This window comes from Stylophora pistillata, chromosome 2 (assembly GCF_964205215.1).
Source record: "Stylophora pistillata chromosome 2, jaStyPist1.2, whole genome shotgun sequence".
NCBI classification, from domain to species: Eukaryota; Metazoa; Cnidaria; class Anthozoa; order Scleractinia; family Pocilloporidae; genus Stylophora; species Stylophora pistillata.
Genome location: NC_142520.1, coordinates 16,879,991 through 16,901,501, shown reverse-complemented (window position 1 = coordinate 16,901,501; position 21,511 = coordinate 16,879,991). Strand labels below are relative to the sequence as shown.

Sequence of the window (21,511 nt, the reverse complement as noted above, 5' to 3'; positions counted from 1 at the left end):
AAAGACACGCGTTTTGATCTCTTTATCCCACAAGTCTCCGGGATCATAAAAGAGACTAAATATGGTAAAATTTCCCATAAATTCTGGCGAGCGGTATACCGCGCGAAATATTGAAAAACATGGCAGACGAGAGGCAGACGACAATTCAAGTTTGGTTCGCGTTTTCGTGTGGTAGATTGATAGTTTTAGCATCTATGAGTAGAAACACGATCGTGATGGATACATACTTATAAGATGGCAGAAAGTACAGTCACAACGAGGGCATTTTATGGGGACAATTCAAAGAGGTACCTGCACGTCACTTCATCAGCTGTTGTGTTGATTTTCATTTACAACTACTACTAGTTTGTTTAATTTTCTGGCTGTAGAACGAATGAAGCTTGGCAACAAAAGATGAGTAAATTGGAGAGATGTGCCAGGGAATTCGGAGATCACCCGATTTTACTTAAACGTCAAAGGTACGCCCAACTTTTTAGTATAATTATTTGACAGAAATCATTACCACGTTTGAAATTATGCAAATGTTATTCATCGGTAAGAATCAAACATCTTGGGGAATGAAAATTTTAACCCCCCCTTCAAATTTTGCATGCGTCTAGGCTCTCAGTGGGGATGCACAAAATGCCCTTGTTAAAGGTTACAGCACTCCTGTTGCCATGGTAACAATGGCTGCTTGTTCGAGGCCTGGAGCCTCATTTTCATATAAAAAATATCGCAAAAGAAGTGTAAAATGTTTATTTGTCTATCTCAAGCGACATGCAACTTTACAGATTGGTACTTCTACCATACATAGTGACATCATTCATTTTTACTTTAATGCATTCTATTTTCCCTTGGAGTGGATGTGAACACACCAATAGACTATTTATTTTGGTACAGTTTTGGTCACTTCTGCTGTAGGGTAAAAGAGGGAAAACGTTTGTCTAAATTTCTCCAAAAGTACATCAATTCTGGAACTGAAACTATGCAGGTAGTTCATGGTTATGATATTCTAATTTTAAAATGTGTAAAAATCTCTGCGGGCCAGCCTCTACTTTTCATAGTGGCAATTTGCAAACGAAGCTCAAAAATCAGATATTGCATAAAATTAACTGGCAATGTTTACATCTAATGTTCTCAACAACAAATGTTTCACACAAATAAAAAGTGCAAGACTTTAAAAGAATGTTATCTTCTGAGCAGTATCCTGAAGAGAGATCTTGCCTCTATTTTTAATATTTAAAAACAGTTGATCAACCCTCATGGAGGACTACCCGATGTAACGACAATCATGTGCGTATCATCCAGATTCCGAGTATTGTATCTTCTTTCATGGGAATTTGTGCAATCCAAAATCCTCTGATGATACACTGATATACTTGTCTGTCATTTGAAACATGTTAAAGTTGGTTGATCTACAGGAAACTATCTAAAGACCAATCATTTAACATAAACATGTACATTATCATGATGGCGTGATGCTGGATTTCTCCATAAAGTTTCCAGTTTCCATCAGGTCGCTCCAAGAAAGACAAGAAATGGACATTAATTGTTTCGATATTTCAGCAGATTTCCACGCATTCTGAAGTAAAAACAACCAAAAAAAAAAAAGAGAATAAAACCTTATTTAACGTTCGTAAATGCTGAGAGTGAGAGTATAAATCACAACTTGTCAGTGGTAGTAATGCATGTAAAATCAAAATCAACCACTCATGCCAAAACTATCACAAAGTGGAGATTTTGAAGTAAGTAAGTAAAACTTTATTTACACAGGGTAGCCCATTCAGCACAAGGCTGGTTTCCATAGGGGCCCTGTTTCTTAAAAATAAATTACATCAAAATTCTCAATTATTTATATATATGACAAGGATTTTAAAACTACATTAACAGCCTAAGACCACAAAGCCAAAACTCCGTTAGGACCTAAAATAGTCGATAAAATATCAAGTTAAGATAAAAAGAAATGTCTTGCTCGGCGGCAGAATGTTTAAATGTTTTCACACTGCACAATGTTTAAAGGAAGTTCATTAAAAATTTCTGTGCCAGTAAAAAGAAAGGTCCTTTTCCCAAAATTTTGTTTTACTTTTGGTAGGTATAGCCTCATTTTTTGCCTTGTGGAATAGTTGTGAATATTCGAAAATCTGGTGAAATATGATGAAAAGTAACTAGGAACTAATGAGTGAAGACAGAGAAAAACGAGTTTAGCCTTGTGGTAATAGCGTCTACTGGAAAGATTCGGCCATTGCAGCTGCTCTATTGCTTAAGATGAGCGAGAGCAATGTGTAATAATCCATGCAGATCTATTTTGTAAGCGCTGTAGTCGATCTATAATTATCTTGCTGTAGAAAGTTACTCCAGGCAATGTCACAGTAATCAAATAAGGGAAGAATTAAAGCATTATGAACAAGTGTTGCTGCCTCCTTTGTGACGAAACTTCTAATACGGCCCAGAATACTAACCCTTGATGCCACCTTTTTACACACATAGTCCACGTGAGCCTTGAACAACTCAGTATCGCCTTATTACAACAAATGGAACAGGGATTTCATCACAATAATTTTCTACAAATTTAGCTTTGCGTGTGGATAGTGAGTAGTTTGAAAGGTGGAATTATGACATGATTTCATTGAATCTTTCATTTTGAACTTTGTTTTGATTTTTTATTGATCAAGACATGGAAGGAAACATTGTCTGACTCAATTGCACTGCGGCGGTGACAAGTCTCTCGTTATCATATCTTGTGCAAATTTTCTGACAGTTTTCTAACAGTTTTCACATGATTCGAAATGTCTCAGATTCGAAACATCTCAGTTCCTGTCACCCGGAAATGACATCTGCTTGAACCTGCTGTTTGTAAAAAGAAGCAATATGTTGTAGAAATTGATATTGTGGCAACTGGGTTTTATGTGTAGTACTACCACTGACAAGTTGCAATTTACATGTATACTCTCACTCTCAGTGTTTATGAAAGTTCAATCAAGGTTTTCCTCCCTTTTCTTTTTTTGGTTGTTTTACTTCAGAATGCATGGCAATCTGCTGAAATATTAAAAAATGTCAATTTTTCTTCTTCTTTGGAGCGACCTGATATAAACTTCATGGAGAAAGTCATTTTCACGCCATTGTGATAATGTACATGTTTATGACAAATGACGGGTGTTACGATAGTTTCGTGTAGATCAGCCAGCTTCAACATGACTTTGTTTCAAATGACAGACAAGTATATTGATGTATCAGCAATGGATTTCGGATTGCTCAAATTCACATGAAAGAAGGTACGTTACTTAGAATCTGGATGATATGTACACAATTTAAGTTACATGATTGTAGTTACATTGGTTAGTCCTCCATGTAATATTTTTTTAAAATATTACAGCTAGAGGTGAGATTTCTCTTTGGGATATTGCTCAGAAGATAACATTCTTTCAAAGTTTTGCACTTTTCATTTGTGTGAAATGCTTATTGTTGACAACATTAGATGTAAACATTGCCAATTAAGGCAATATCTGATTTTTGAGCTTCGTTTGCGAAATGCTACTATGAAAAGTAGAGGCCGGCCCGCAGAGATTTTTACACATTTAAAAACTAGAATATTATAACCAACTAAGTGCAAAGTTACGTATGATGCAGAGCGCTATTTATGCAATAGCGAAAATCAGACCTGAAAAAAATCAGGCCTGTATGGGATTCGAACCACTGACCTCTGCGATACTAGTGCAGCGCTCTACCAATTGAGCTAACAAGCCAAGTGGGAGCAGGCCATTAAGTTCATTCTTAATAAACCCGTGATGATAAATCAGATACAAATATGAACTTTCATATATTCAAATATGAACTTTCATATATTCATTGTATCTAAGTGCATTGTTTCAGTTTCAGAATCAGTGTACTTTTGTTTAGCTTTAGTTATTTATTTTTTTGTCAAATGTTTCAACCACTTTTAGTATCTAATCGCTGAATAATTTTGACTGGATAATGACGTTACTGCCATGTCCAAACTGTCCCTGTCTAGCATGTCAAACGTATTCTAACGTTTTAATAAAAAATGTTTTATTGCAATTTTCTATTAGTTTAAAAACGTTTTCCTGAAGGCAATTTGCTTTTTCTTCATTGTTTTTTTTTTTATCCATAAACTGTGTACATAATACGAAATACATAAGTGTGGGGCTGTGCAGTGCGGAAATCCTACCCTCGTGTCATCTTTAGTTACAAATGGTCCCTACACAATTCCAATTTACACTTTTGGCTTCAATAAATTTAATACATCACCAAATTAAGATGTACGATTATGCTATAATTAATCAGTGAACCAAACAATTTAGATAAAGATAAAGATGAAAATGATCATATAAAGCAGGAGTTTAATGGGAAATTTTATCAACGTAATTCATTAGGAAAGGGATAATAATGATTAGAAAACAACCTAGCTTGCTCCGAATCTCACTAAAATGCCAGCATGGACTTCTATATTTTCCTTCCTATTTACTTCTCCTCAAAACACAGCACTCCAAGATCCATGAGGTTGTGTGCAGGTAGAACCAATGTTGCATTGGGGTATTGGGGTCTATTAAAGACCGCAAAAAAAAAAAAAAAAGAAAAAAAAGCAGATCAAAGCTGAAAACCATGTGTAAAACCATCAAAATGATTTAAATTTCCACATCCCTGTTATCAAAACCCTAATGCAGTGAGACAAGAGAAATGGAAACCTAATAGGAAAAACCAAAAACCATATCTGATACCAAATGCAAAACCCTTTGGAATTTTTTGATAAAAACCCAAAACCATTTTGAAAGAAATGGAAAATCTGCAAACTGGAATGAGCACCAAAACCGAAAAGCAGATTTTTTTTCGGCTAAAAGCTGAAAACCAGTCTAAAAAATAGCCAAAACTGCAAGACCAGAAATCCCAATGCCCCTCCTTATTGTGATCTGAACTTTTTAAATCTCTTAGTTGCTGTTGAAGTCAGGCCTTTCCTCTGAGGTTTAATAGCTGCTGAATGTTTAATGTGTCTCTAGTGGGTGTAATGGGTGCTTTAGAAAAGACTTACTCTGTCACTTCCACTACGCTGCATGTTCAGCTTTACTCTTATCTTTGCTGGTAATTAAAATTACAACTCAGTTGTGAAGTTACGTCCCTAACATTGATGATGTTTTTTAGGATAGAGGACCCTCCACCTATCTTTGAAACTTTCCCACGACAACAGATGGCCTTTGATTACCTCGAGACTTGTCAAGAGGTAGGTGAGCTAAAGGTTTAAAAGTTTCTTTTAATTTCTTCTCATTTCTGGGAGTTAAGGCATACTTTTTAGCAAACGTAATATTATATATATATTTTTTTGTCACCTCAAAATTATCATTTTCTTAAAGCTTCCTTCAACTATTTAATTCACTGTGATTGGCTGGTCTAGGCCTAGTATCACTCAGAAAGGCAATTCTAATCCTCAAAGAAAAACGTACCTGCAGTTTATGGAATCTCAATAGTTAACAAAACATCAGCTTCTCAAGATTTTAGAATAAGAATTCTCCTTTGACAAATTTGACGTAGCTGTTCCTAACACACACCAAGGCAGACAATTATTAGTGAAGGTTTACAGTTTACCTCTCATCTTAGAACATTAATTTCTTTGTGCCTCAACCATTCCATAATTTATTCAGCAGAGTTACTTCACCTAAATTTTTATTTGTTTCTGAAAGAATGTCTTGCAATGCAAGTGAAGTAACTGGATTTTTACCTTTTAATTAGGAATAGCAGTTTTTGGATTTGTTTTTCTCTTTCTACAATCACTGTACTTTTGGGTTCATTCTCACCATAAAGCAAAACTAGTATAAGGATAGGAAGTAATGAAATACTGTAACTAATAGCACATTTTATGGTGAAATTTAATTTTTTTACTGGATAGGATGTTCATGTGTTTGCCAAAGAGAAAGTCTGTGATGGAAAACGTGGCTATATTGTTGCAACTTTACCATATTTTTGGCACAAATACACAAGGTCAGGATCCCATTTATTTTACTGCAGTTCTTAGCAATCTTCAAAAAAATTGCACAAATGGGTGGATCCAGGGTTTTTCTCAAGACACAGTGGGACCATTAACAAATGACCCAGCTGATGTCTGCACTGACAAAAAGAAGGGCTACTGCTTGAAACAGCCATGCTAAACTACCATTCTCAAGGCATCAGACAGACATTTTTCAATCCTGTCTCATGTTTTTCTCCAACACAAACAAACTGCTGAGTTTTCTTATACAGGTGTAAGAAAACTGCAGGTCATCTCAGAGGGATGGGGTGCACATCTCCTGCATCCCTGCCCTGGATCTCTCCCCTACAAGGCATGGTATATTTAAAACTTCTGGCAGTGCAAAAGCTTGGTGGGAAGGGTAGGTGAAGGTGACCAAAGAAGAGTTCAACTGACCTTTACACAGATCCTAAATTCAAAATGACCAAATAGCTCGAAATGAAGACAGTTGATGCAAGTGCAAAAAAACAAAACACACAAATGAACAGACAAACAAAAACCTTATTCTTTCCTTGTCATTCCTGATATTTCTTTTTTTAACTTGGTAGGATATGTTCACCAGAGGACAGAAATTATTATGAAGTTATACCAGAAGGTACTCTTAAATCTGTGTATAATATAATTGTTTAATACATATTTTTAAAATAGTCATTCATAGACTTTGTGCTTTCACTCCCAAGATCTTATTAGTAAGCCTCCTAACTGTACTCTTTACAATTCTTGTGATGTTAGTTTGGAGAATTTGTTGTTGGATTGACTATTCTCATCAGTTGTCTGCTTGATATTGAATTGATGTTGTAGAGAGGTATTCTGTTATGGTCACTCAGTTGGGAGTTAAGGAGTTAATTGGGAGTGAAACTGTTGAAAACTGAGACGGCAAATTATTCTAGATTGGTAAAATAGTGTTGAGATGAAGGAGGTGGCCATTGTAGTTGTTGATAATAAAATAGAGGTCTGGGCCCAGTTGTTCAAAGGCTGATTAGCGCTAACCCAGGGTTAAATTTTAATCAAGATTCTTTGTTCCTTTGTTCAAAAGCCTTTCTCACAACAGATAATTTTCTCTATTCTTTGAAGGATGTTCAGTCATCAAATTGTAGACAAAAAGAATTGTACTGAAGTTTTTTTTAAAAGCTTTCAGATCTTAAATCTGATTTGATTCACACTAACCCTGGGTTATCTTAACCCAGTTTTGAACAACCTGGCCCTGATGGAGTGAATGAGTGTTGTCTTTAAAATGAGGAAGTCTGGTAGCAACTATATTGTTAAGTTGGTTTGATATCTTACACTTAAGATTCTGTTGCAATATCATGGACCTTTGAATAATCATAGGGGCTGCTTGTCGACTGTATTTTGACCTGGAATTCAAAACCAAATTTAATCCACAAAAGGATGGAGCCAGTACGGTAGACATTTTCATCAAGGTGAGTAAAAGACAGTTCATTAAAGACAAGAGAATAAGTGCAGACAAACATGAGAATATTTTGCATTGCTGAGTAAATGTGTGTGGGAGGAGGTCTGCATAATAAAGGGAAAAACTGTGTTGGAGGTCTAGAGCACCACCCAAGGCTAAAGGCCTCAGCTCATACTCAAGACTTATGGTACAGTTTTTCTCCTATGGACTGATCTATGCCAGTAAATAACTTGATATCTATTTTTCCTGCTGGCTTGCTTTTTTCTGCTATAGAGCAAATTAGATAACATAGAACAAATACTGGACTGTTGTCTGTCTTGTAAAAAGCTGTACTGGAAAATTCTATGAGTTGTTTGCTCAGTGAAAACCTCCAAGCCTGAGCTGTCATTCCTGGGGAGCATTAAACCATAGCCTGATCTGTCATTCCTGGAGAGCATTAAACCCTAGCCTGATCTGTCATTCCTGAGAAGCATTAAACTCTAGCCTGATCTGTCATTCCTGTGGAGTATTAAACCCTAGCCTCATCTGTCATTCCTGGGGAGCATTAAACCCTAGCCTGATCTGTCATTCCTGAGGAGCATTAAACCCTAGCCTGATCTGTCATTCCTGAGAAGCATTAAACTCTAGCCTGATCTGTCATTCCTGTGGAGTATTAAACCCTAGCCTGATCTGTCATTCCTGAGGGGCATTAAACCCTAGCCTGATCTGTCATTCCTGGGGAGCATTAAACCCTAGCCTGATCTGTCATTCCTGTGGAGTATTAAACCCTAGCCTGATCTGTCATTCCTGAGGGGCATTAAACCCTAGCCTGATCTGTCATTCCTGGGGAGCATTAAACCCTAGCCTGATCTGTCATTCCTGGGGAGCATTAAACCCTAGCCTGATCTATCTGTCCTGGGGAGCATTAAACCCTAGCCTGCTCTGTCATTCCTGTGGAGTATTAAACCCTAGCCTGATCTATCATTCCTGGGGAGCATCAAAAGGAGGACATATTATGGAATGAATATGAATGATTTTTTCTTCTTCAGTATGTTTGTCACCACCTGAAAAACATTTATGGTGTTGATTGTAACAGGAAATATATTATAGATTTGGATTCAAGGTTAGTGTCTAGTAATGAATGGTTATTTCCATGCAAATGCATGATTCAGATAAGATTTCTTATTATCCTTGTGAAGTACTATTACTATTTTCTATGATATACTGGTGATTAAAAAATGGTAATTGATCAACTTAGTTGCTCTCTTCAGTGCAAGTGAAAGTATTCCTGAGGTCTAACAACTTGGGATTCCAACAATTTTAATGATAATCATCACTTTAAAAATATAGAGATACTTTATTCCAGAGCCTGGTTTGGTCTTTTCAGATGTTTCAAAGAGAAATGCTCCTCTTTCATTCAGTGCGTCATGCTGAAGTACAACCATGTTGTTCATGTATCAACAGTTTTTTCCTCTTTGTTTTAAGGTTTTGGCCTCCTTTTGTTGTTTCAATAGCTTCTCTCATTTTCCTCTTTGACTTTGGCCACTGCTGTTGTTCAGCTAAGATGATAAAGTAACATTGTCAGAGGAAATTTAGGTCACAATGACCCAACCAAACCCTGACCTTAACATGGTATCTGTTTACCTATAATTTATTCACATTGCCAAAATCGCAAGAGAACTTCATTTCTAAATAATAATTTTGATCTGTTGATCTATATAATTACTCTGTAATCCCCTGAGTTATTAACAAGTAAATTGTTGTTGATTTGTTTGCAGTACTTCCTCTAAGTTTTCGAGACATCTGATCTTCCACTTACCTGGTGCTGTATTTAAAGATAACATTCATGCTGGTAAAATGGTGTTGTTTGTGGCACAGAAAATATTTACTCTATTATGCTACTTTAAATAACTCAGAGTCTGCAATTCTGCAGATAATTTGAAGGATTGAGGATTTCTTGCTGTTGTCTTGTTTTGTAGTGGAACAATTTGAAGGTCTTCATTAGCCTTCAGTAAATAGATTTGCTCTGACTGCCTAATTCTTCTGCTTAATTTTTGTGGCCTTAGCTATGTTTAATCCAGACATGAAGTTGTTGTGTATAATACTGTATTACTCAATTGAGACAATTTTTGATTTCGATCAAGAACTCTGATTTTCAGGAGACTTTGTCCTACACATTTGTAAATTACTGGAAAGGAAGCTCAGAGTTGGTTCTGAGTTTTCTGCAAACAAAGATGTGGGTTCTGACTCCTATCAACCAACATGGCCAAAGAGTGAGGTCTTGACTGGAAATGGCTGTGTCCACACATCTGAAATTAATGCAAAAATACAAGAAGAGACACAACATGAAACCTTTACCTCAGGTGCAGTTTTGGACTGATTGTGTAGTGTTTGCAAAGTCAGCTTTTTTATATTATTGATGTTCGGTATAAAGTATGGTTTAAATTCATTACACTGAAACAGAGAATTTGCATTGTGACCATTATGGCCCCTCATTACCAGAGCTTTTCCAGGTTTCTGTAGCTAGTCCTTGGAAGGTAAAGCACTGCTGTCAAATGGCAAGTGTGTGCACTGGGATTAATTTTTCGCTGCTTGATCACCAATTTTCTGCCCAAACTTCAAAGGAAAATATAGGAAACAGCTAGTGTCTCCCAAAATAAGCAAATGGAATTTAAAGCATTTTCAGAAATTTTTTAAAGGAAACAAAAGTAAGGAAAAGAAAACACTTTCAAGAGACTTTTTCAAACACAAAGATTAGTTAGGTGAGGGTTTTCTTTACATTTAATATCCTATTTTGAGGTTTACCGAACAAAAAAATTATTCATTAAATTTTGTAAAATACAGTGACTTATTGGCTTTTGTGGTTTTTTCTAATTAGTGCTGTGAGATAACTTGGCTCTGATTAAGCCTTAAAGTATGTCACCTGGTCATTACAATGTTGGTATAGATATTTGACTCATGTGTTAGCAGGTAACCTTCATCACTTGGCTGAGTTTCCTGATGACCTCTTCTACCCTAAAGTGGAGAGAGTCGCTGTTCTCGTCTGGAGCATATGCACAAAAAAAATCAATTTTGTTGTGAAGCTATATTCACAAAGTAATTGTAGCACTTTCATTAACCTTTGTAGTTAACCTGCAAGAACTAAGAGAACTTATTGTGAAGGATGGAAAAGGTGAATTGGGGATTTTCTGTGACCAAGGTGTGTTTAATAATAAGAAAGTAAAATCAGACACCAATACATGTAAATGTTGCATTGATCTTGTGCAGACGAGAAAATTGTCACTTGCTGTCTTCACTAGTTTTAACTTTCAGGGGTTTATACAAGAAATAGAAACTTTCGAATTTTCAAGTCAACAAAGATAGGAAAAGATTCTCATCTGGTTCTCTCCAGACAGAACACCTATAAGGTATTTAATGAAGGAATTCTCTGTTGTGCCTTTATTATTAACACATGTCAGATGGAGAGAGTTTGACCACATTTTTCCTGTCTTGTTTGTCACGTAACAGCCTAGCTTCAAAAATGTGAAAGGAAGTTTCTCCAAAGATTCTGAGTACTTGCTATTTCTTGATTCACTAGTATCCAATGTCAGGTGAGCACAGAACTTGTTTGACAAGTGTGATGACAAATTTGAGTCCTCAACCGGTGTAACTTTTTTAAAAATTAATTCAATCTATAATTAATGCTTCTTTCTGTTTTGTAATCCTATTCAAACAGTATGCAAGTGGGAGGAAAAGATGTCAGAGTATTAACATGTGGCAGCTGTGAGAAATCTTGCAAAAGATCCTCTCGAATGGATGCACGCGATTCAAGTATGTTTTGTAGTTACTTGCCTATCAAGAATATTTGTAAAGACGTAGCGTTGAGTAAATACGGCCCTGTAGTAATTTTCTGGCCATGGGAAGATTTAAGACAAGTCAGGGAGAGGTTTGCCAGGGTTCTGGCTCTCAGTATTGGTGCTTAACCCCCTCACAGACCGATCGCTATCTCGCGTTGCTCAAGTCCTTATTTTCCTGCAGGCAAAGAAACCCTGGCACTGAGGCGTTTGACAAAGGCTTTCTTGCAGGTCATTTAGCCCATTTGGACTGACAGTTCGGTGACGATCAAAGGACATTTAGCCGAAAGTGATCAGACTGTTAGCCGACAATCAAAGAACAGTTAGCTGAAAGTTGACGGACTGTTAGCCCATTGTTGACCTATGTGTTAGTTGGAGCAGATTCTATACCTCTCCTGTGGTCTCTTTTTTTCAGTGATGTTAAAGAAAGTTGATCACAAGAAGGAAGTTTGTCTTTACTTAAATTCTTCTCCTTGTTACTAGGTTTGCTTTCTCAGCATGGATACGAATACTCCCCTTATCCTGAAATTGACAACTTTATCTCAAGTGTTCTCACCAAGGGTGGAGTACAGGGTCAAATCAGGAGATGGGTTTATTTTCCACAAGGTACCGTCTTAGACAAAAGCTTTTACACATAAAAAATATTTATATATAGATATGATTATACGTTTACAGGTAAAAACGAGCGATATAATGTCCTGACGTTTCTACATTTTGTCTAAACTGAGCCTTCAAAAAAGCCTCTAAGTCTCAGAGACAGTTCCTCTCTTTCATTTTTTTCTTTTTGTCTTTAAGTATTGACAGGTACTGTTTATTTTTAGCTTGATATGAGATGATGCTACTGGATCACGGATCTCTAAAGCATTAGAACATATAGGAACATTATATGAATATTTATGTTGTGCATACATTCAGTTCAGTCTGAGGCGTGCCTCTGGACAAGGAATGTAATGAACAGGAGATCAGATGTTCCTTCAAATTCAGTGAATCAGGCTGTGGTGAGTGCAGAGAATTTCTAGAGATAAGGTCTAAACAAACAAATTTCTTTTTATTCAACAGGAAAGTTAATCACTTATGATGTTATTAATAACTGTTGGTGTGAAAACATCGGAAGAGCGCACAAGAGTAATAACGTGATGTAAGCCATTAAGTCACTCCTTCAGTAATGATTAACAGGCAGATTCTGTTTCCGTGCATCTGTTCAGTAATAGATCACAGGTAACGTCAAAATGTGGTAAGAACATAGAGTCTTTCCACATTTGAACGTCTTCTGTGATCTATAACTGTACAGACCTTCTGCAACACGAAATATATTTGTTTTATATTGTTAGAGAGCAAATAATGTAAATGGTGACGTCATCTATGCGTCTGTCCTCTAATAGATCATAAGTAAGAACCAATCAGAGTGCACGTGTTATTCAGCTTATCATATAAAGTGCATGTATTTTCTTTGCCTTACTATGTGTTTACTTCGGGTTTGGATCACGACGATTCTACTGCATGGTGCTTATGTTGTTCTATCCAAACTCCCTTGAAAGAAAATGAGGTTAATAAACAAAATATCGTCCATGAATTGTTAGAAAGGTGAATCAATGATTATGGAAAATACACCAACACGCAGTTAATATTTTTATACTAGGATTGTGGCAGACTTGAGACTTGGTGTTTACTACCAGAAATGCCATGACCCCGACTGTAGAGGGATTGACTATCGTTCCCCTGGTATGTTCTGGCTGCCGAAAACACATCATTTTTTAGGATTTGTCGGGGAGCAGACTTAAAAATCGAGAATGCGGATGAACGATTCATGGAGAGTTCTCGCGCAGATTCCAATTGAAATGCAAAGTATGACAGGGTTTTTTCCAGGAACTGGAGAAGTAACCTTCAGTTTCTATCTACCTACCTATCTAATCTATCTAATCTATCTATCTATCTATCTATCTAATCTATCTAATCTATCTACCTACCTATCTAATCTATCTACCTACCTATCTAATCTATCTCATATATCTATCTATGTATCTATTTTCAAATCTTTACCAGCATCATTCTAGCTTTTTACAGTCCTTCAAAAAGATAGTCAAGAGACGCTCACTCTTAAAATTATAAGAAAGGTGTGTATTTTTGCGAAAAATTTTCCAGACTTCGCAAAAGTATGGAAATAAAGATGCAGCCTTAAAATATAATCGGGGAGAAGTCTGGAGTCTATTCCTAACGGCGAGAAGGGCCTAGCTAAATTTCACATTCATCCATTAATTACCCAAACATTGGGAAAGCTTTATCGGTTGCGCTATTTGTGGAAGCATTGAGGGGATTAAAGACTTTTTACCATATAAACTAGTCATAGCCTATTGTCGTATGTTCAAAAAAAGCAATTTGCAAACCATTATCGTGTGGTTACTTTCAGAAAAGCCTATACCACAGGAAATCAATCCGTTGTCAAGTTTTGAGGTAATTGAATAATTACTCTCCTGTGTAAAAAATTTGAATACGATTCATGAAGTGTAGTTTACGCTGATTAAGCTCGTAGCTCTTTTGTTAATTAATTTAAAAATTTTTCTAAACCGTTTATTTTCATTTTTCAGTTTTACGAGTTTTCAAGTAATGATTTTGATGACCAAGAGCTTTGTAAGTTGTTATCTGAATGCGAGCAGAGGCTAAATGATTCTAGGAATGATGAAATGGAAGAAATGCTAAATACAAACGAGAACAACATGAACGAAGATGATGTCCCAAGAAATAAACAAGATGTAATGCAATTTGACAATAGTGGTTGTGTTACGCAACCTAAAGTTGGTGATTGTGACTTCGGTAATGACTTGGACGATGCATTACTGCTTGAGCTTCAGATTCCACACCACAGTTGGGATAGCGAGGGTGCAGTTTCACATACAAGAAGCCTTAGGGATCACAACAACCATACGTTACAATCTTGTCATGATAATGAGAATTACACGAACGAAATATGGAAGTTATCAGACGAGAGAAGCAACAAAACCAAAATAAATAAAACGGCTCGAATTGACCTCCCACCAAACTATGCGATTTGTAAGGATGAAACAGAAGCCAGGATGAGTGGAAAATATGTGTGTGGTGGGGTATTCCTTGAGGATTATTGCGTTGATGATGCGAGGGAAAAATTTTTATCAAAAGAGGAAGTTTCTGAGTGGTTGGATGAAGAATCTCTTGGTGATTTAGAGTTGTCCATGGCTGCGGATGAGGCCGAAAGTACGGCTTTACCTAAGTTAACCTACTAGTTTAGCACACTTTTTTTTTTATGTGATAACTCTCTTTACCAGGAAAAGCTTCAAAGATAGTGTAAGTTATTTGTTAAGTTCAATTCGATGTTGTCCTGTAGAGCCCTGATTTCAAAGACAGTTTCGAGAAGTGTTTTCTAACTACATAAATGAGTGGTAAACGATGTAGCGCTGAGATATCTCAGTTCTCAAATATGTGATCAGCTGGTTTTAACGGAAAAGAAAGCTTTGTAAAAGAGAGGCTTTCAAAAGAAGCTGTAAGAACCCAAATAAAAAACTTTAAAAAAGAAGTTTAAAAATCACTCGCCTTCGTCTCTTCTCACATTCCCAGTTATTTGATCATGTTTTAGAGCCCGGAAAAAGGTTTTTCATTGCTCTTATGACATAACTAGTTGTCACCGATCAAATGCGGGCCTCTTTAAAAAAGCATCCGCTTGGAAACTGAATTGACCAATCAGAAGATGCGTACTATGTTCATTTATTTTAGAAAGCCTTAAATAAAAAATATGGCCGGTTCAAGGTCTTCAGTTGGTAAAAGGAAACGTGATATTAAACTGTGCGACAGCAGTAGGGGAGTACAAAAACAAGGGAGGATTGGGTTGCTGTCGCTGATCTTACCTTTAGTAGTTGGAAATATGCCGGTTGGTCTTTATTTTGAAATATTCACGTCATATTATCGTGATTATACATTAATTTGGTACTTTCCGGCAGCTCGGCCCTGCACATTCACGTCAAATTATTGCGCATATGGTATAATTTTGACGGCGCGACATTTGTCTTTAAGTGTGTTCTCTGCAATGCCCTATTGCATACGTGTGTATTTTGTCTGGTAAAATGATTCGTTTGTCATCATCTGCAGATAATGCAACCTTATTGATCTCTTCCATATACATCTCATGTTTTCGGCTCCGAAGTGTGTTCATCTTTCGAAGTTGTTTTTCACCACCAAACAGACATCTCTTGTAGTCATCAAAGCCAATCGTACGTTCTACCACTCCCTGCTTCACCCCCTTGCACTTCTTCTTTTCCTCCCCATCATCAAACATTTTGTAGCTGTACAGCTTAGCCCTCAGACCAACAAACTCCTCAATAATCTTTCCACCTGCCTCATCTTTGAACATTCCAATCACCTTTTTGTTTACACCGGTCGGTACCCCAGAACAGTGACCCTCTCGAATGTTGCTCGTGTCAAACAGACTGTCTACATCGTTAGTTATATCTCTGTAAAAATCTTCTGTCTGAATCTCATAACAGAGACTGTCTGTATCGGTGAAAAGAAGCTTTGATTTGTCATTTGGGTACTTAGGTTTGATGTAGTTGTAATGAAAGTCGTACATCAATGTCTTACTGATATCGAGGATGCTCATCCCGAGATAGAGAGGTTTATTGAAGAGAATTTGCGTCTTCCTCATGTGCATTGCGCATAGATCTTCGGAGAAGATGGTACAATGTTCGAAGTTGACCTTATTTGCCAACTTCTTTGCCTTTTCCTCTGAGTTGACAAGTCTCACATCAACGCGTTTTCGAATGTTCTCCATGGTTTTACCAAAGACAGCGTTGTTCATCAGCTTGTAGAAGTCCTTCTCAAATTCGTTTTTTGCTTTGGCTCTCAAAGATGTGTTCAAATCGATGTACTTCTTCATCCAAGGACTCTCATTGAACCTAATGACGCGGTGAATCTTTCCGATCTCTATTCCAAGACTCATGTAATGTTTTAGTGTCTCATGATGAACGATGTACTTTTTCTTTTCGTTTAACGTACAGACCAGCTTATGTACTTTACCAATCAATAGATTTTCAGGAGCGGGTGGGTAGTCGTTGAAGTGATCGTGAAGCTCAGAAGTGACACCTTTTAGGTCGACTTCAAGAATGCAAGCGAAGCTTTTCCACTCTGTAAAGTCTTTTTCATCCACCCATTTAAAACCTCCTGTTGGCAGAGACTTACTCATCGCCCAACCGTAAAGGTTGTTTGCATCTAGATACATGATAAACTTTGAAGGTTGGGTAGGGTCAAAGCTTTCTTCCATGTATTTGTTATTGGCTTTTGAATGCCTTGTTGGAATCATCGAAATCCCACCGCGAATACCGGCCTCAAACATGTGCAACATATTTATATCACTCAACAACTCAAGTTTTACCCCAGTCAACTTGAGACAAGCATCCCAAGCCAAACCCGGCGCGGTGAAGTACCAACAAGGATCGAGATCGTAATTCTCTTTGCAAAGCTCGCGAAAGTTTTCAAACACATCGGCTAGTAAAAGCACATCGCTTCGATTGTAGAGATTGTGATAATCTCGCATCGTTTTCATTCCAAAGGTTTTCCACACCCTCTGTGCATGATTATAGTCTTCATCCGAGATACCTTTACCACTTAACACGGAGAAGAAAGCTTCTTTCGGTGGAAGTTGTGGTTTATCAGGCTTGTGTATCGAATCCACCCATTCATAAGGATAAACACCCTTTCGCATCAACAGTTTAAGCTTCTCTCCAGAATAATACTTTCTTGTATTCTGGAAGAAAGACTCACCCTTTTCAGCAAGGTTCTTAACGAGCTTGTCAAGACTGGAGGCCATGAATTTAAAGCTGTCAATAAACCTCAACTCTCTCTTTACCTCGACGTCTTTTTCTTCCTTTTTTATTAAAAAACTTATCAACCACAACATGTTTTGTAAAGCTAATGTATTTTTCTTCGTTGTTTGGTATGCAGTCAATGTCTCCTTCTGAAACACCAAGATTTCTAACGAAGAGGTGAGCGTCATAGTTTGCCAAGTTATGCAGCACGACAGGTGTAAACTTTGACCGTCGGAATTTTAGGTTGCAGCTGTTATGCGCAGCCCCTCGAAATTTACCGGTGTAATGACAGTGATCGCGCACTTTGTCCTCCCCCTCTTTGAAATCTTCTCTACATAACCAACAACACATCGCATTTTCAAACTTTTCAACATCACTGTCTGTGAAGATCATCTTTTTAGGAGGATGATTTTTGTATATGTCCTTAACCTCCGCTTCAAGCATTTCAACGAATTTTTGCGCCACATCTTCATCTTCAGACTTTGCTGTATACTCAACCCGTTTTGAGTATCTATCATCAAATGAACACTTAACATAATAACAAAAACTTATCGGTTTATGTTGTTGCTTTCTCTCAGTGTAACACTCTTTCGGATCTGCTTGAACAGTGTCTAAAGGTTTGATTAACGACTCAAAGTCTGCATAGATAACGAATGCCATGTTCATCTTCTTCTGGTGATTCTTAAAAGGGAGATAAGTCCCAGAAGGTGGCATCTTTTCTCTCACAGCCTCATGATCTCGACACAACTCGCTGTGTGTATTAAGAACCCTCTGAGAACCGAAATAATTAAGGCATCTCCTACAGATAAATTTCTTATGCGCATGTTTTGATAGGCTACTCGATACGAGTCGACTCAAATTCTTGATGAGGCAGTAATGCTTTTTGTCACCTTCACTAATAAGAAGAAGATCTACAACTTTAGTTGTACTCAGATGTTTGCTGCTCACTCTCAAGGGATTGAGCCCATCTTTATACATATAAACGTTGACTCCTATCTCTGGATTCAACTTTTCAAAGCGGCCAATGCTCTTTACCTCCATTGGAAACTCAATGCCATCCCACACGAGTTTTTCTACCTGTTTTTTCAAAATCTTTGTAATACGCTCAGGGTTATTTCGAACAGGGTACAAAGCTCTCGTAACACACCATTTGAAGCACTCTTCATCCTTGTTCTTCATGTTTATGATGGCCATCTTTCTCTCAAGATGTTTTGGCAGTTTAATGTAAGAAGAGCCTTTCAAAGGGGTGTATTTCACCGTATGTAAATCTAAACCTTTAATGGAATGGAGATCCCATCCACTCCCCTCTCTCATAAACTTAGCCATACTCTTTCTCATTTTGTCAACACTTTTCTCATAGATCTCTTTTCTATCAGTCTCTTCAATTACAGTCTCTACGAAAGATTTAAAATATGCAAGCTTTACCGTAGTCTCACCTGTCGCAATATTTGTCTTTGACATGTTACATCTCAGAACGAATTTTATCTTGATATTCTTCTGTGTTTGCAGAAAGTTGATAACAATCGGTTTCACAGCCTGAAGAAATTCCAACACCCCATAACCTTTCACCCCATCAATAATCGTATACATTTTTGCAAACTGTTTCAATGAAGACTTTTTCGGAAAAATTTTGAAACGGGGCTGGTCACTTGTCTTGTAGAGTTCATTGATATGCTCTTTGAAATCTTTCAGATTGTTAGCTACAAAGACACCAGTGTGTCTTGCTTGCGGTGTGTTTGCTACCCCCTTCAACCACTGACCCCAATCTTCTACCTTCTTTTTTCCCCAATCAACAGCCTTCTCGATCTTTTTTTTCACCCCTTGAGGTTTCGTTGGTTTTAAGATTTTTTGCCCATGTTCAGGAACCAAATCATCAAGCAGGTTGCTAGATCTAGGGGGTAGTAAATCAGCGTTGTTTTGTCTTTGTTGAGGAATTGGAAGGTCGAGAAGAGGCCCATCAACTCTCTTCAAAACCCCTTTCTTAGTATCAACCTTTTTAAGTTTCTCAACCTTTTCAGTTTGCTTATTTAACCATTTTTCCCACTCTTCTTTTCCTATCCCACTCCAATCAGTCTCACGCTTCTCGCGTTTTGCTCTCTTTGAATCTCCTTTCTTACTGCTTGCAGCACTGCTTGTACTTGGTCTTGACTGAATGAGTCTTATGAGCTCATCTTTTCGAAGTCTTGAATAGCCATGAAGGCCTCTATCCTTTGCAATTCGACGAAGTTGCACAACGGTGTTTTTCTCCATTATGCAGTTATGTATTCTGTAAAGATAGTTTTGATCTCGAAAAAAAATTCTTTCTTATTTTTTCTTTCTATATTTTGTTTAAGCCATTTTTCTCACTTGATTCGAGTGAGAAAAAAACGTAAGTCTTCTATTTTTTTTCTGATTTGTAACTCTCAAATGAGAGAGAGTATCGTATTCCATGAATAACTATCTCATCTTTTTTTGTGTATGCCTTCAAACAGAGCCTTGAGGGGGTTATATTGAAGTGTTTTGAAGCCTTATATATCGTTGGAAAAACAAGCGTTTTTAGATCATTATGAGGTGATATAGGTGTTAATGTCACCCTTTTTTTCACACCGGTGTATCTTACAAGAGGTTGTTGTGGTGGATTTTTAATCGCTTCAATCAAGTCTTTTTTATTGAGTCTGTAGAGACTTCGCAGACCCATCTCCTTTGCTTTTGCTAAAAGTTCAGGCTTGGAATATGTTTCAAGTTCATCCATATTAAAAATCCTTTCTGATATTTTCTTTCTGATATTTTGTTTAAGATATTTTTTTTCTCATTTTTTCATAACTTTTGAAGATCTTTTACATCAACCCATGAGTTGAATTTTTCTGGGTAACCGCTCCACTTTACGAGAGCTTGTTTACCCTTCTTTCGTATAACCTTTTCAATGCGGAAGAGACCCGAAAGGCTCTGCTTCGCCTTCAACATCTCTTGTTCGTAGAAAGTGCCTTTAATCTCTTCCCCAAGCAGATCCTTCAACTTGTAAGTGATGGGCTGTGTGTATTGCACCTCATCAACAACAAAGATCTCTTCAGACCAATTTGGGGTGTAGCCCTTGTCGAATAGCTTTCGCTTGAATTTGGAGATTCGAACGTTGTCACCAACCGCAAACTTTGGTTTTTCCCACCCCCTTTGAACATCTACACCCTTTAGGTGTTCGCCATACAGTTTCAAATAGACAGCATTCTCATTCTTTTTCTTGGAGGCCTCTACAGGTGTCATACCGATCGATCTGTGTTTTGTGTTGTTGTACTTCTCGAGAATCTTTGGCAAAATGTCAACATACACCGTGTTGTTTTGGATGGTAAACTGCTTCCACATCTTTGTCTTGATCGTACGATTCCATCTCTCACACACAGACGATTTCTCTTCATTCTCTGTCGAGTACAGCTCAACACCTTTTGCTTTGAATAGATCTTTGACACTTTGATTGTAGTACTCCTTTCCTTTATCAGTCCACATCTTCTTCGGCACCCGCCCCTCGGCAAATATCTGTTTGAACCCAGCTGCCACACTCTCACCCTTCTTATTCTTTAGGGGTACGATCCAACCATACTTGCTGAAAATGTCCAACACCATCAACAGATACCTGTAACCCTTATTCCACTTTGCAAACTTTTGCATCTCCACCAAGTCAGAACACCAAATCTCATCAATGCCATTCACAATAACGCGTCGCTTTGTAAAGTTTCGTCTGATGGGTTTATGAAGCTCATCTGCTAGACTCGTTAACGAGTCCCTTTGGGACTCGGCTTTGACTTTTTTTTTTACCTAGGCCTAGGCCTAGCTTCTGTTTGGTGTTGATGATGTTTCTCGCAGCCCAATGCCCCCACTGCCTCTGATTGTACGGTATCGCATCAAGCGCTTTCACCATCTTGCGATCAGCCTCATTCTTACACGCTTTTGGGTTTGCCTTGTTTGCACAGACGCTGTAATCAACGTCGTGTTGCATTGCGACTGCGTCACTCGGACCTGCTGGCGGGTCATAGATCTCAAGAATTTCTCCTGTGGTTGGATCAAAACGCAGTTGACTATCAAGGTCGTTGTAGGGACCGGTATATTTGTGACCCGGTATCGTCCAACCACCTTTCGGTTTCGGTAGTTTGCCGATCGCTTTGTGAATATCAAAAGCTCCACCTTCGTAAAGAGGGTTTGTTGGATCATTTACTCCACCAGGTGAATACATCGACATCGGCAAAATCTGATTTACATCGTATGCATTGTACATCGTAGATTTAGTTCGTCCTACATCATCAAAGAGCGTCCCGCCTTTTTTTTTTTCCCACCTCCTGTAAAAGAAACTTTGGTAATGCCACACTCAGCACATTTCGATTTGATCATCGGTCGACCATTTTTTGCAACCTCATGCCTTTCAGATCCGGGCACGCTATCAGTCTTTATCTTTTGCTTTACGCAGTAAGTTTTCATTTTCGAGTTTTGTCTTTCGAGTTTT

General features: G+C 37.6%; 2 protein-coding genes across 7 annotated transcripts; one reads left to right on the top strand and one right to left on the bottom strand.

Moving 5' to 3' along the window:
- The first annotated feature begins 72 nt into the window (after window positions 1–72).
- On the top strand, window positions 73–14,774 carry LOC148737422 (DNA-directed primase/polymerase protein-like). 6 transcript variants are annotated; one of them, XM_088748298.1, is made up of 18 exons: window positions 75–287; window positions 369–458; window positions 5,134–5,212; window positions 5,876–5,967; window positions 6,226–6,353; window positions 6,541–6,587; window positions 8,432–8,505; window positions 9,161–9,234; window positions 9,542–9,745; window positions 10,510–10,581; window positions 10,695–10,789; window positions 10,890–10,972; window positions 11,098–11,192; window positions 11,699–11,821; window positions 12,275–12,353; window positions 12,855–12,937; window positions 13,623–13,666; window positions 13,801–14,774. In XM_088748298.1, the coding sequence occupies exons 1-18, from the start codon at window positions 235–237 to the stop codon at window positions 14,470–14,472; spliced, it is 2,187 nt and encodes a 728-aa protein (XP_088604424.1). In that variant the 5' UTR covers window positions 75–234; the 3' UTR covers window positions 14,473–14,774. The 6 variants fall into 6 exon arrangements, with proteins under 6 accessions (XP_088604430.1, XP_088604424.1, XP_088604427.1 ...); XM_088748299.1 differs by lacking the exon at window positions 6,226–6,353 and adding an exon at window positions 7,322–7,413 and having other exon boundaries at window positions 76–287; XM_088748304.1 differs by lacking the exon at window positions 13,623–13,666 and having other exon boundaries at window positions 73–287; window positions 13,801–13,966.
- A 477-nt stretch (window positions 14,775–15,251) lies between these two features.
- On the bottom strand, window positions 15,252–17,045 carry LOC111319852 (uncharacterized). The gene has a single exon (XM_022922584.2). The coding sequence runs from the start codon at window positions 17,043–17,045 to the stop codon at window positions 15,252–15,254; it is 1,794 nt and encodes a 597-aa protein (XP_022778319.2).
- Window positions 17,046–21,511: the final 4,466 nt, after the last annotated feature.

Excerpts from the sequence above, each read along its gene's own strand:
- LOC148737422 (XM_088748298.1), top strand. The coding sequence starts at position 235 with ATGGCAGAAAGTACAGTCACAACGAGGGCATTTTATGGGGACAATTCA. Across the intron at positions 288-368 it reads TATGGGGACAATTCAAAGAG|AACGAATGAAGCTTGGCAAC; the intron begins GTACCTGCACGT and ends TTCTGGCTGTAG. Across the intron at positions 12,354-12,854 it reads CACAAGAGTAATAACGTGAT|GATTGTGGCAGACTTGAGAC; the intron begins GTAAGCCATTAA and ends TTTTTATACTAG.
- LOC111319852 (XM_022922584.2), bottom strand. The coding sequence starts at position 17,045 with ATGGCCTCCAGTCTTGACAAGCTCGTTAAGAACCTTGCTGAAAAGGGT.